This window comes from Lactuca serriola, chromosome 5, assembly GCF_051521515.1.
Source record: "Lactuca serriola cultivar US96UC23 chromosome 5, Lser_US96UC23_V15, whole genome shotgun sequence".
Lineage (NCBI taxonomy): Eukaryota > Viridiplantae > Streptophyta > Magnoliopsida > Asterales > Asteraceae > Lactuca > Lactuca serriola.
Genome location: NC_136412.1, coordinates 219,464,013 through 219,476,344, shown reverse-complemented (window position 1 = coordinate 219,476,344; position 12,332 = coordinate 219,464,013). Strand labels below are relative to the sequence as shown.

At 35.7% G+C, this 12,332-nt stretch overlaps 1 protein-coding gene across 2 annotated transcripts; it reads left to right on the top strand.

The window, feature by feature from the left end:
* The first annotated feature begins 3,825 nt into the window (after positions 1 to 3,825).
* LOC145053616 (Endomembrane protein 70 protein family) lies at positions 3,826 to 6,506 on the top strand. 2 transcript variants are annotated; one of them, XM_079001693.1, is made up of 2 exons: positions 3,826 to 4,110; positions 4,354 to 6,506. In XM_079001693.1, the coding sequence occupies exon 2, from the start codon at positions 4,368 to 4,370 to the stop codon at positions 6,345 to 6,347; it is 1,980 nt and encodes a 659-aa protein (XP_078857819.1). In that variant the 5' UTR covers positions 3,826 to 4,110; positions 4,354 to 4,367; the 3' UTR covers positions 6,348 to 6,506. The 2 variants fall into 2 exon arrangements, with proteins under 2 accessions (XP_078857819.1, XP_078857818.1); XM_079001692.1 differs by having other exon boundaries at positions 3,827 to 4,110; positions 4,363 to 6,506.
* The last annotated feature ends 5,826 nt before the right edge of the window (positions 6,507 to 12,332 follow it).

Sequence of the window (12,332 nt, the reverse complement as noted above, 5' to 3'; positions counted from 1 at the left end):
TTCATGGATATAACCCAACTCCATACCCATGGGTTTTATGATCCATGGTTCATGTGGCCCAACTCTTTATGTATCCATACATAAACTTGGTCCAACATGGATCCTAAGCCCAACACACACACACACACACACACACACATATATATATATATATATATATATATATATATATATATATATAACTAATTATCATAATTAGTCCCCATAGATTTAATTAGTCTCTTTCGATCACTAAATTAATTCCAAATTAATTCTTGATCAATACTAATTAAAACATATGATTTCATATTAATATATTATTACTTATAATATATTAATAAACCATAAATAACCTTCTCTCAAAAGTCCATCCTAACAAATTGTCCTGATGATATGCAACCCAAATGGACCATGCTACTCTCGGGTCGAATACATACCAATAATAGTTATGGGCTTAGTCACCTAATCCAACAAAAATTTCGAGATCTTCAAAGAGGAAAAGGATGATCTTGAGAGTGGTTTAGAGAGAATTTTTGTGAGGTGTGTGTGTGTTTGTGTTGGGTTCGGTCGAGAGAAAAAGAGAGAGAAGAAGAGAGAGACCTTGATGAGATCTTTTCTTGGAAACATGAGTTGCATGCATGGAGACCCAACAAATAATAGTGAGGTGGCTATGGAAAGTTAACTCTTCTCTTTTGGTGTAGTTGGGCCGAGAAAAGGAGAGGGGAAAGAAGGATTTGGGCCCTTTAATGCTTAAGCCTAAATTACAAACCCATTAGGTGATTTTCGACCGAATTAAATCAAGGAATGATTTTTATGACCCATTAGGGCTAATTAAATTTGTTGTAATTCAATGAGGTCCATTAAAATTATCCTAGTTTATTTTAGGCTTATAAAGCCCAAAATATTAAGTTTTCAAGCATATAGGTCCAAATTAGAGCCCATATAAGAGTTCTAAGCCCAAAGTAGTCAAATTGGAAGCTTATTGGTCCATTAGGCCCAATAAGGAAATCCTAGTCCAAAATGGACTTATACCGGAATTTCTAGGGTTTCCAATCCTTTGTTGACTATTTGATGTGCTTGTATAAAGTGTTTGATGGAAGTTTTGTTGTTATTGAATAAGCATCATACATGCTTTCACATTTTTGGTTCACATTTGATATAATTGTTGTTGTTACAAACATTCAAATTTCTAGTTGTGCCAGCCCTAATGTTGTATATATACTAATCTATACATGTGTATCCATTTATTGAAGGGATTGCATCTAATCTATACTAATGTTCAGATCCTTATCACCAAGATAACAAATTTGATATCTATTCCATATTTATATATAATAACTGCCTAATATACAAAAGATTACAATTAGATAACTATACTTAATGATGATGTTGGTAACCTTGATACGATGGCGCTGTCGACGTCTAGAAGCTGACGCTGATAAATCAGCATGTCATGTGTTTGAATCATCAGATCATAAGGTGTGACCTTACAGTTGTCTGTATGGTACTTTGGGGGGCTCACTAAGCTTTGGCTTACGGTGTTAATTTATTGTTTCAGGTACTTCATATGATCGGGGGAAAGCAAAGGCGTGATCATGCACATCCTTCTGATTTTTTATTTTATTGGATTTTGGGATACTATGACTTATGATTATCAATTTTGGAACAATGTTTTGTAAAAAATTGTGGTCTTTGGAATTGTTTTTAAAAATGAAAATTTTAATATGGTTGATGGGATGTTTCAATTTGGTATCAGAGCCATAGTTTGATAGAATTTGATGAGCATTCATGTAAATCCATACTCCAACTAAGGAACTGTGTCTCAAAATTGTTTTCAAAGTAACCACAGAAGGATGAGATGTGTATGATCAACCGGAGCAAGAAAGTATACCCCAAGATACCCATACTATTATTGCCTATGATAATTATGATAGAACTGCATGCTAGCTATAGGGTTGGAATCTTCAGGAATTGCATGATAGAATTGCCTAAATTATGATGCCTTATTTCCTATAGAGATTTTATGCTTAAATGTTGCTTGCTCTATGTTTAGTAGGACCCTTTCAGGTGTGAATTAACTAGTAAATAAATACGAAAAGTCACACGATGCAAAGGTTAAATAATCTTAGAGTGAAGGATTTGACCCTATTGCGCAACTCTTGTTTGAGTCTAACAGTTGTAGGGTTGAGTCTTTTAATCTAAGATTATTTAAGTTACGTTGCATGTGATTGTATCCATGAAGTAGTTAACTGGAACTAATGGTGGTCTTTCGACAACTGATGGCAGGGTGTGGTAGGGATCCTAGGTTAACCAAGGAAGTGTTGTAGTGTGCATGGTGTGCCGTTAAGCGGATGTTGGTAGTATCATTATGAGGAGGTAACTGTGAGGATTCAGGATGATTCGTGAGGAAAGTATGGATATGTGCGGATGGTAATATTGAGAACGTACTATTGGAAGCATAGGATCCATACTCGAATCATGGGAAGTCATGCGAATTCTAAGGAGCCGGATGATGGTAGATGGCATGGTTGGTACCATGATTCGTGATAGTGTTTCTGTATCTGTCGATCTTTTGGATATGATTATTTAGGCTGAGGATGAGTCTGGTGGTTGTTTGGGATTTAGTGGCCTCGTCAGTTTGGGTTTGAATGGTGCAGACCTAGGTAAGTTAGTTGATTTTGAATTCTCAAGGGCCTTGCTCGATGGTAGTGCCATTTGAGTTGTGGGACTCAAGAAAGAAGCAATTGTTATGATTGGCTCGAGGATTGCAGCCAGAGGCTGAGTGATTGGCAGATGGATTAGGATGTCACTATCTTCAGCAGAGGATATGTTCTTTCGACTTTTGTATTCAGAGGAGAGAGAGAGAGAGAGAGAGAGAGAGAGAGAGAGTAAGAGAGAGAGAAAGAGAGAGAGAGAGCACGAGAGCAGACATGTGATTTTCATATTTGTGATGTAGACCCAGTATGGGGCTATATGGCTATGATATTTGGCGGCAGTATGGCAGTGTGGGAATACACAATAAGATCCTTATGGTATGGTTTCTTTGAGATGAGATCAAGGTTCTGCTTTCTTGGGATATAGGCAGATCAGGTGCTAGCTGATGGTTTCAGGAGATATTTAATTTCTCTTTATAATTTATATTGCATTTTTTAAAATTATAATTTTGTAGTATATCCACAAATACAAAATGTCAATTAGACATTCAAACTACTGTCTTTTTATATTTTCAACCAATATTTATGTCATTATCATATTACTAACAAAATATATACATTTATTAATTAATAAGATTTTATTATCAATTCTTTATAATTAAGTTATAATTTAATTAAAATTGTTTTTAAAATTTTCATCCATGGTACCCACGGGTTATAACCTAATTGTCGAATATATATGACATACAAGAAAAAAGATCAAGTATAGTTATTTCTTAAATGATTAAGAAAACTGGTTTTGTAACCATTTTTTATGATAAGATAAGCAAATTTAAATATTTATTTATAATAATTTCACAAAATTAATTTCGTTAATGGTTTTCTCACATGATTTTTTTTATAATTCATCATCACTGTATATTTTAGAAAGTTATGGATTTTTTATAGAAGTTATATAATTTCAAGAAATTTGTGAATTTCACAAGTTTTATTATTCTATAAAGTATGTTTATTTTATGAAAATAATTATGTTTCTTTTTTTTTTTTATCATTGATTAAACTTTCCGCCTATTTTATTAGATATTCATAATTAGTTACATATCAAGTAAAAAATCACGAGCTTCTCCAACAAAAAGTACAAATCTTGTATTACAAAATGAATTTCCACGCTCTTTTCAACTTTTTCGAATCTATAAACATTATGCGTAGCATGTAATCATCCAAAACCTTTACTTTTAATAGTGTGTTAAAGAATCCACATCACATTTTTCAAACAATGTAATTGAGTTTGACCCTTTACCCAATATTTTCTCCAAGATCACCGACGAAATTTCACATTGACAAATCGTCGTCTATAACTCCTTCCCCTCTTTCATCTCTCCCACCACAAATCTCTGCCACAAGCCGGCGTAGCAGCAAAGAGGGAAGCGACTGTCCTTCCCTCAATTCAATTCGATTCAACAGATATCATCATAAGGTCAGTTGGATCTAAACTAATTTCTTTCCCAATCACATTCATAGAAACTAAACGTGTATGTGCTTATGTTATTTCAATTTCTCGTTTAGATTATTTGTTCATGCTTATTCAATCCCCGATTACGATGATATTGTAAATTTGTAATGTTTTTCCTTGATTCTTACCACGATTCATGACTAAATTCGATGAAATGTTGCAATCTACATTGAAAATTATACTGATTCTAGCATTTTGCGAATTGAGGTTTTTCAGATCTGATGAAAATGAAAATTTTCGAAAAATTCAAGATCTGGAGTTTGTTGATCTGCGTGATCTCTCAATTAGGTCATGGATATTACCTCCCTGGTAGCTACCCTCACAAATACGTTGTAGGCGATCAATTATCTGTGAAAGTCAACTCATTGACTTCAATTGATACTGAAATCCCTTTTAGTTACTACAGTTTACCCTTCTGCAAGCCTCCAGAAGGTGTTAAAGATAGCGCTGAGAATCTCGGTGAGCTTCTAATGGGAGATAGAATCGAAAACTCCCCTTATAAGTTCAAAATGCACGCTAACCAAACTGAAATCTTCCTCTGTCAAACAAAACCCTTATCAAGCGAGGAATTCAAACTGTTAACAAGTAGAATCGACGAGATGTATCAAGTCAATGTGATCCTCGACAATTTGCCTGCAATTCGTTACACTAGAAAGGATAACTTCTTGGTGAGATGGACAGGGTATCCTCTTGGAATCAAAGTTCAAGACACATATTACGTGTTCAATCACTTAAAATTCACAGTTCTTGTTCACAAATACGAAGAAACAAATGTTGCAAGCGTTATGGGGACAGGGGATGCAGCTGAAGTGATTCCATCGGTTAACACACCGGAATCAGACATTCCGGGGTATATTGTGGTCGGATTCGAGGTCACTCCTTGTAGTGTTCAACACAATGCCCAGTCTTTAAAGAACTTGAAAATGTACGAAAAGTACCCTTCCACGATTGCTTGCGAGTCCAACACTGTAACCATGGCTATAAAGGAAAACGAACCCGTGGCATTTTCATATGAAGTTTCATTCGTTGAAAGTGATATCAAATGGCCATCAAGATGGGATGCTTATTTGAAAATGGAAGGAGCAAAAGTCCACTGGTTTTCAATCCTGAATTCATTAATGGTCATCACTTTCTTGGCGGGAATCGTTCTTGTGATATTCTTAAGAACTGTTCGCCGGGATTTGACTCATTACGAAGAGCTCGACAAAGAAGCACAAGCCCAGATGAACGAAGAGTTATCAGGTTGGAAACTTGTCGTCAGCGATGTCTTTCGCATCCCAACCTACCCGGCGCTCCTCTGTGTAATGGTCGGCGACGGCGTTCAGATTCTCGGAATGGCGGTGGTCACAATCTTGTTCGCAGCGCTAGGGTTCATGTCTCCGGCGTCCCGCGGCACTCTCCTCACCGGAATGCTATTCTTCTACATGGTTCTCGGAATCTTAGCCGGATATGTCGCCGTTCGTCTCTGGAGAACGATTTCCTCCGGCGACCAGAAAGGATGGGCGTCCATTTGCTGGAAAGTCGCCTGCTTTTTCCCGGGTATCGCGTTCTTCATCCTTTTCATCTTAAATTTCCTTCTTTGGGGTTCTCATAGCACCGGAGCAATTCCGTTTTCTCTCTTCGTCATCTTGATTCTTCTCTGGTTTTGCGTATCTGTTCCATTAACACTCGTCGGTGGATACTTCGGTGCTAAAGCACCACACATCGAATACCCAGTTCGAACCAATCAAATCCCACGAGAAATCCCGGCCCAAAAATACCCTTCTTGGCTCCTCGTTCTCGGCGCCGGAACTCTCCCATTCGGGACTCTTTTCATCGAGCTTTTCTTCATCATGTCGAGCATTTGGATGGGTCGGGTTTATTACGTATTCGGGTTTTTATTCATCGTTTTGATTCTTCTTGTGGTGGTGTGTGCTGAGGTGTCATTGGTTTTGACTTACATGCATTTGTGTGTGGAGGATTGGAGGTGGTGGTGGAAGTCGTTTTTTGCTTCGGGGTCGGTGGCGTTATACATTTTCTTGTATTCGATAAACTATCTTGTGTTTGATTTGAAGAGCTTAAGTGGGCCCGTTTCGGCTACCCTTTATTTGGGTTACTCCTTGTTCATGGTTATAGCGATTATGCTTGCAACCGGGACTGTGGGGTTACTTTCGTCTTTTTGGTTCGTTCACTACTTGTTCTCTTCGGTGAAGCTTGATTGAAATTTGGGAAGATTTTAGATGAATTTCGAGCGAAATGCGAATATGTTTTTTGTTTTGTTTTTGGTGTTAGTTAAGTAGTTTTGTAATCTTGGATTTCTTGTTAGTCGATTGTATGAATTTCTTGGGCTATTATATTTGATATTACGTTGTTTTTTTTAATTGATTTACTGTTTCAATTTTATTAGACACATAAACTTTGTGGAAATTTATATCACGTATTTTAAAAGACTGGACAAACATTGTAAGGTTATTTTATATCACGTATTTTGAAAGACTGGACAAACTTTGTTTTATTAAGAGAATACACAATTAATTGAACCAATGAAGTGCCAAATAGGAGGGGGGAAACATTTAGAATTGATTTTTTATTTCATAAAAATTAAAGGGCTACTATAATTCCATTAAACTTTCTTTATGTGTAGAGTTGAATGATATTAAACTCTACCATTTCTATTGTATCATTCCTATTGAACTTTTATTGAGCCCAAATTATGCCATTTCTCTTGAATGTCATTCCTATTGAACTTTTATTAAGCCCAAATTGTGGATACCCAAATGGGTCTACCAGCATTAGACTATACAAACTCTGGCTCGAACCTAAAAATCAATAAGGTTTTAGGCAGGTTGAACACTTGAAATCTGATTATGATTAGAATTTATTTTAATTATACTCTTGTTGTTAATATATGCGTTAATCATATTAAAGTCCTCAAGGCTTTTTTATTAGATAGTCTTTAAAATCATTAATTGGTTAGCGTTACAATTTGGTCATATCAATCAATACTTTTAGTCCAACTTTCATATGATATAACTCGTCTCTGCGAGTTTCCAAAAGTTCCATTTGTGGTCTTTAAGGCTGTTGCCGTCTAAAATGCTAAAATGCTCGAAGTTGGTAATGACTTGAAATTTAGTTAGGACCATGAGTACAAATATCGATCATTTATTTGTAAAATTGGGTTGTGGGAATTAAATATGAAAAAAAAAAACTTAAAAAGTTTGGGGACGTTTATTTAAAAATAAGACTAATTAGAAAAGATTACACGTGTTGCGGGGGTTGGATGGTATTCCTTTGTAAAGTATATTGATGAATTGTTAAAGTACAATATGTTTAAAAGGAGAATATTTTCATAGATCAAAAGATCAACATGCTTTAACCGGACCATACCACTACTCAACTGATCCTTTAAATGTTCTTCCTGACTCTTGTTTGCGTTGATTAAAAAAACACCTTCAGCCTGCAAATGGCAAATAAATTGTGTTAATGTAATAAATAGCAACATGCTTCCATTTGTTCCTATTGTAGCATTGTATTTTGGAACATTTATTTAGTTATAGCAAGTGAAAGTCTATCTACAAAATATATGTTTGTTTTAACACAATAGAAGGTCATTAAAACCCAAATAGGATTATAACAATTTTAATCTTTATCTGTAACTATCATTATTAAAACAACTGCTATAGTTAAAAATACTATTTTGTTTTATGTGATAACCATTTACAAAACAAATTAATAAAATTGATAGATCGTTTAAACTAATTTTTTTAATTAAAATACTAAATCAGTTATGTTGATATCAAAATTGTGATGTTAAATATGAGAAAAGCATAGTAAATCACTTGCACTTTCATGGTTGTATTCTTACCGTGAAAGCATAATAGGAGCATTTATTTATCAAAAATAGCAACGTACTTTTTACAAAAAATAGCAATATACTCAATGTTCATAGTACTTGCAGTTTGCAACAAATGTGGATAATGAAAATTTTTGGTTGCTATTATAGGTAAAATATATAATACGTTACCTATATTGGTAAAAGAAGCAAAATACATTGCTATTTATTGTCGTAAAAGGTTGGATTACCAACCTCTGCTTAAGGGCCCTAACTACAGTGTCCATGTACTTGTGGCAGGAAACCAAAATGGTTGACACCGGCACCACCCACATCGGTAAACAGTACCAAACTGAAATATGTATAACCAATATATATCGAAGAGTTGTAAGTAATAACTCACCATACACAATCATGTTTCGGAGGGTCGTTGTTGGATTTATTAATTATTATAAACTTTGAGTCTTACAAAAATGAAGGTGAAAAAAATCTAGATATCGACTTTCAAACATTGGTACAAATGGGAAAACGACCCCTTAAATGGTCATTTAAACAATTTTCAAAACAAATGAAACTATAATGCTATAAACCGCACAAATGGCCATGTAAAAGATTTTTGCAAATCAAATAAAAGTATATTGCTAAAAATTTCATAGCGGCACATACATGGTTATTTTAATTATTTTGTGCAAATTAAGGGAAAATACATTGTTCTAAATGGAAAATTTGACCATATATGTCAATGTATCGTTTATATATAAATAAAATAAAGTACATTCCTATAACTGAAGAAAGATCTCTTTAATGGTCATTATAATGAGTTCTTTTTTGAATCAAACAAAATCATATTTAAAAATTGTGAAATGGACCATATGGTCAGTGGAAAAAAATTTGTTTATATATAAATTGAAATAAAGTATATCCGCATAAATTGCAAAAAAAAAAAAAAAAAAAAAAAAAAAAAAAAAAAAAAACCCTTCAATGCTCTTGCACACAAATAATAAGCGATTGAAGCGTAATCGATCCATACGACATATAGAAAAGTAAGAAAAATAAATTGAAAATGGAAAAAAAGCATATACATTGGTTTCTTAACAGTGAATGCTGCAATTGATGTATCTTGATTCAGATTCAACATTTCAATATCTACAAAATTGTACAAAACTGAACAGAAAAACAGTAAAAAGTTTCAAGAAAACCAAAACTGAAACAACCATTTAGGCTCCAAATCCCATCTAATATAATCCAACCTGGATCCTATTAACATTCTGGATTAAGGCAAAACTAGTTCAAAATAGGATCTGGATTTGCCTCAAATGTACCTAGAGCTGGCAATGGGTCGATCTGTGTAGGGTTCTGATTCAACCTATTTATTAATTGGGTTGAATATTTCAACCCAATCCAACCTTTTTATTTAAATGAGTTTTTATTTCCAACTCAACCCAAACTTTCAGATAAATGGGTTGTCATTGAGTTGACCCGTTTATGTAATTCTCAACCCAACCTATTAAATAATTAGGTTAACCCATTTAAAATAAAAAAGTAAATACTTATTTGTTACTTATGATATTTAATTATATAGTATTAAAAATACTTAAATTTATCTTACTCAATCAAATTAATAATATGATAATAAAAATAATAATATGATCTTTTAAAATTTCACACTATAAATTATTTTTGTGTGTTTGTTTTAAGTAAAATTTATTATAAATTATTTTTGTGTGTTTGTTTTAAGTAAAATTGATAGTCAGATAATATACATGTGTTATAGAAAAAAAATTATCTAATGTGTTGGTAAGAGTTATTTGACAATACAGAATTGATGGGTGTTCAATGTATTTCATTATAGAAAATGTGTTTATATTTCATTCATTAGTATATAATAAATCAATTTTTTAATATTTATATCATCTAAATTACTAGAGTTGTTCCGCCTAATTAAAATGGTAATAGGAGTGAGTTATGAATTTATAATCTATAATCTGATGATCAAGTCGATTCTATGACTATAAGTTCATTTCATATCGGACCAAGCCTGTAACACCTTGTTTATTAAATAAATAAATAGATAAAACTAATATGAATAGTAGCCCTAAATGCAGAATAATTTAACAAGGTGTTGGTTTTGGGGGTTAAAAAGTTATACTTGAGAGTTTAGGGGGTTAAAGGGAAATTTCGGGATTTATTTTGTAAAGATTTTTAGAAGTCAGGGGGTGTTTGGTATCATTTGGACTTAATATGAAAGAATTTATGGAAGCAGGGGCTAAAGGGTAAATTCTAGAGTTCAGTTGAAAATAATTTGTAGAGGGAGGGGTTGATTGGTAAAATTTCGGACTTGATTTGTAAGGGATTTCAGAAGGCGGGGTTTAAATGGTAAATTGTGGATTCGTTTTGAAAATAATAATAGAAGGCGTGACCATTTCTGTTATTATGGGATAAAGGTTAAGGGGATCGGGGTATATAACCCGTCACCACTTGTCCAACCCTAACCCTAAAGGGAATGCATCAGCCGCCACCCTCCTTCTTCAACTTCCGGGGCCGCACCACCCTTATACCTCCCTTCCACCTCCGGCCGCCACCGCCTAGTTGAGGTCAATCACCACTACACTCGCTGCCATAGAAGAAGAAAAGCCATGGACCTGACGTCGTAGTTGGGGAAGATTGGGTGAACAAGGCTCGCGGGTGCTGCTGCTCGCCGACCGTCTTTCGCAGCGGAGCTCGACCGCCACCTTCATGCTACTACTTAGCCCACCGGTGCTCCTCTCGCCGGCGAAGTCGAAGTCGAAGATGCAACGTCAGGAAGTCGGAATTTTCAAGAACCGAGGGCTGATGCTGCTATTTTCCGGTGGAGGCGACCTCCATTTTCCCTACTGCTTACACCACTATTGAAGATGACTTCAAGGTCGTGTGCCACCATTCTCGGACGCGCCACCACCTCTTCTGCCGCTGCAATGTCACCACTGTACACCACCAGGTGGATGGCTGGATTCTTGTTGCAAATAGGAAGCGCGTGTGTGTGCTTTGTTTGGCCGGAATTCTCGAAAAGCCATTACCACCACCGTGAGGTGGTGACTACCACCTTGTACCACCGCCGGCCACCACAAGGGTGGTTTTGCGTGAGTGTATGCATGTGTTATATAATGTGTGTGTGTTATTTTGGATATTGTTGTACAATTGTAATTAGTGGGCGGAATAATCAAGGATTTCATAACCACCACCATGAGGTGGTGGCCGCCGCCGTTGACCACCACTACCTGAGGTGCTAGTGGGTGGTGCCTGACTTAGATAACCCTAATTGACCTAGTGAAACCTTAATTTGACCCAAAGCTTCACAAATGGACTAATTGGAATGCTATTAGGTTGGAAACCCTAATTAGGGTTTAGAAAACCCTAATTTTGGGAATGTGAGATTTGGAATTGTCGGGACCCGTATTTGGATTGTTAGGGGTAAAATGGTCCATATACCCAAAGTGTAGATTTATGGTTATGTATTGGAACCCAATTATTAATTGGGTGTCGTTTTGATGATTGTCAACCAGCAGCTAGAGTTTTATCCGCGGGACATCAGCATTGCGAGGTGAGTCTCCTCACCATACCAATGGGTCAAAGGCACCAAGGCCGGCCCATTTTATGATATGTGGTACACTAGTTGATGTAGTGTTATGTAGCATGTTAGCTGGTTATGTGCTAGAAGGTATGCTAGTCCTATATGTGTTATACTTGTATGGAAGACCATGGGAGAGCCCATGACACTTGGATGTAAGACCATGTGGAGATCCCATGGATTTCCTATTAAAGACCATGAGGGAGCCCATGACACTTGGTTGTAAGACCATGTGGAGAGCCCATGGCTTTCCTATTAAAGACCAGGGGGGAAGCCCACGACATCCTTATATGTTTATATGCTTGGCTAATGTATGCTAGTTGATTATGTGACATGCAGTACGATAGTTGTTTATGACAGTATGTGATATGTTAGTTGTCTTTGTGAAACTTACATGGAAGACCCCGGGGGGAGCTCGTGGCAGTTGGATATCAAACCATGTGGGGGAGCCCATGGCAATCCCTATATGTTTATACGCATGGCTTACGTGATTGATATGGTTTATGTAGCTGTTATAGCTAGTATGGATTATGTGGTTATGTGGATTGTGTGGGGTATGCTCTGGGGAACTCACTGAGCTTTGTGCTTACAGTTTTGTTTATTGTTTCAAGTATCATCGGTTTGGAAAGAAAGGGACCGGCTTGAGCGCAGCGCACACACTCATGTTTTTCGCAATGAATGATTTTGGTATGGACTCTGATAAATGTTTTAATCAGCGATGTTTTGGAATGTTTGGAATAAATGATATCTATATTTTGGCTATATTAA

What these genes read in the sequence shown, in the direction of transcription:
- LOC145053616 (XM_079001693.1), top strand. Translation starts at nt 4,368, where the DNA reads ATGAAAATGAAAATTTTCGAAAAATTCAAGATCTGGAGTTTGTTGATC.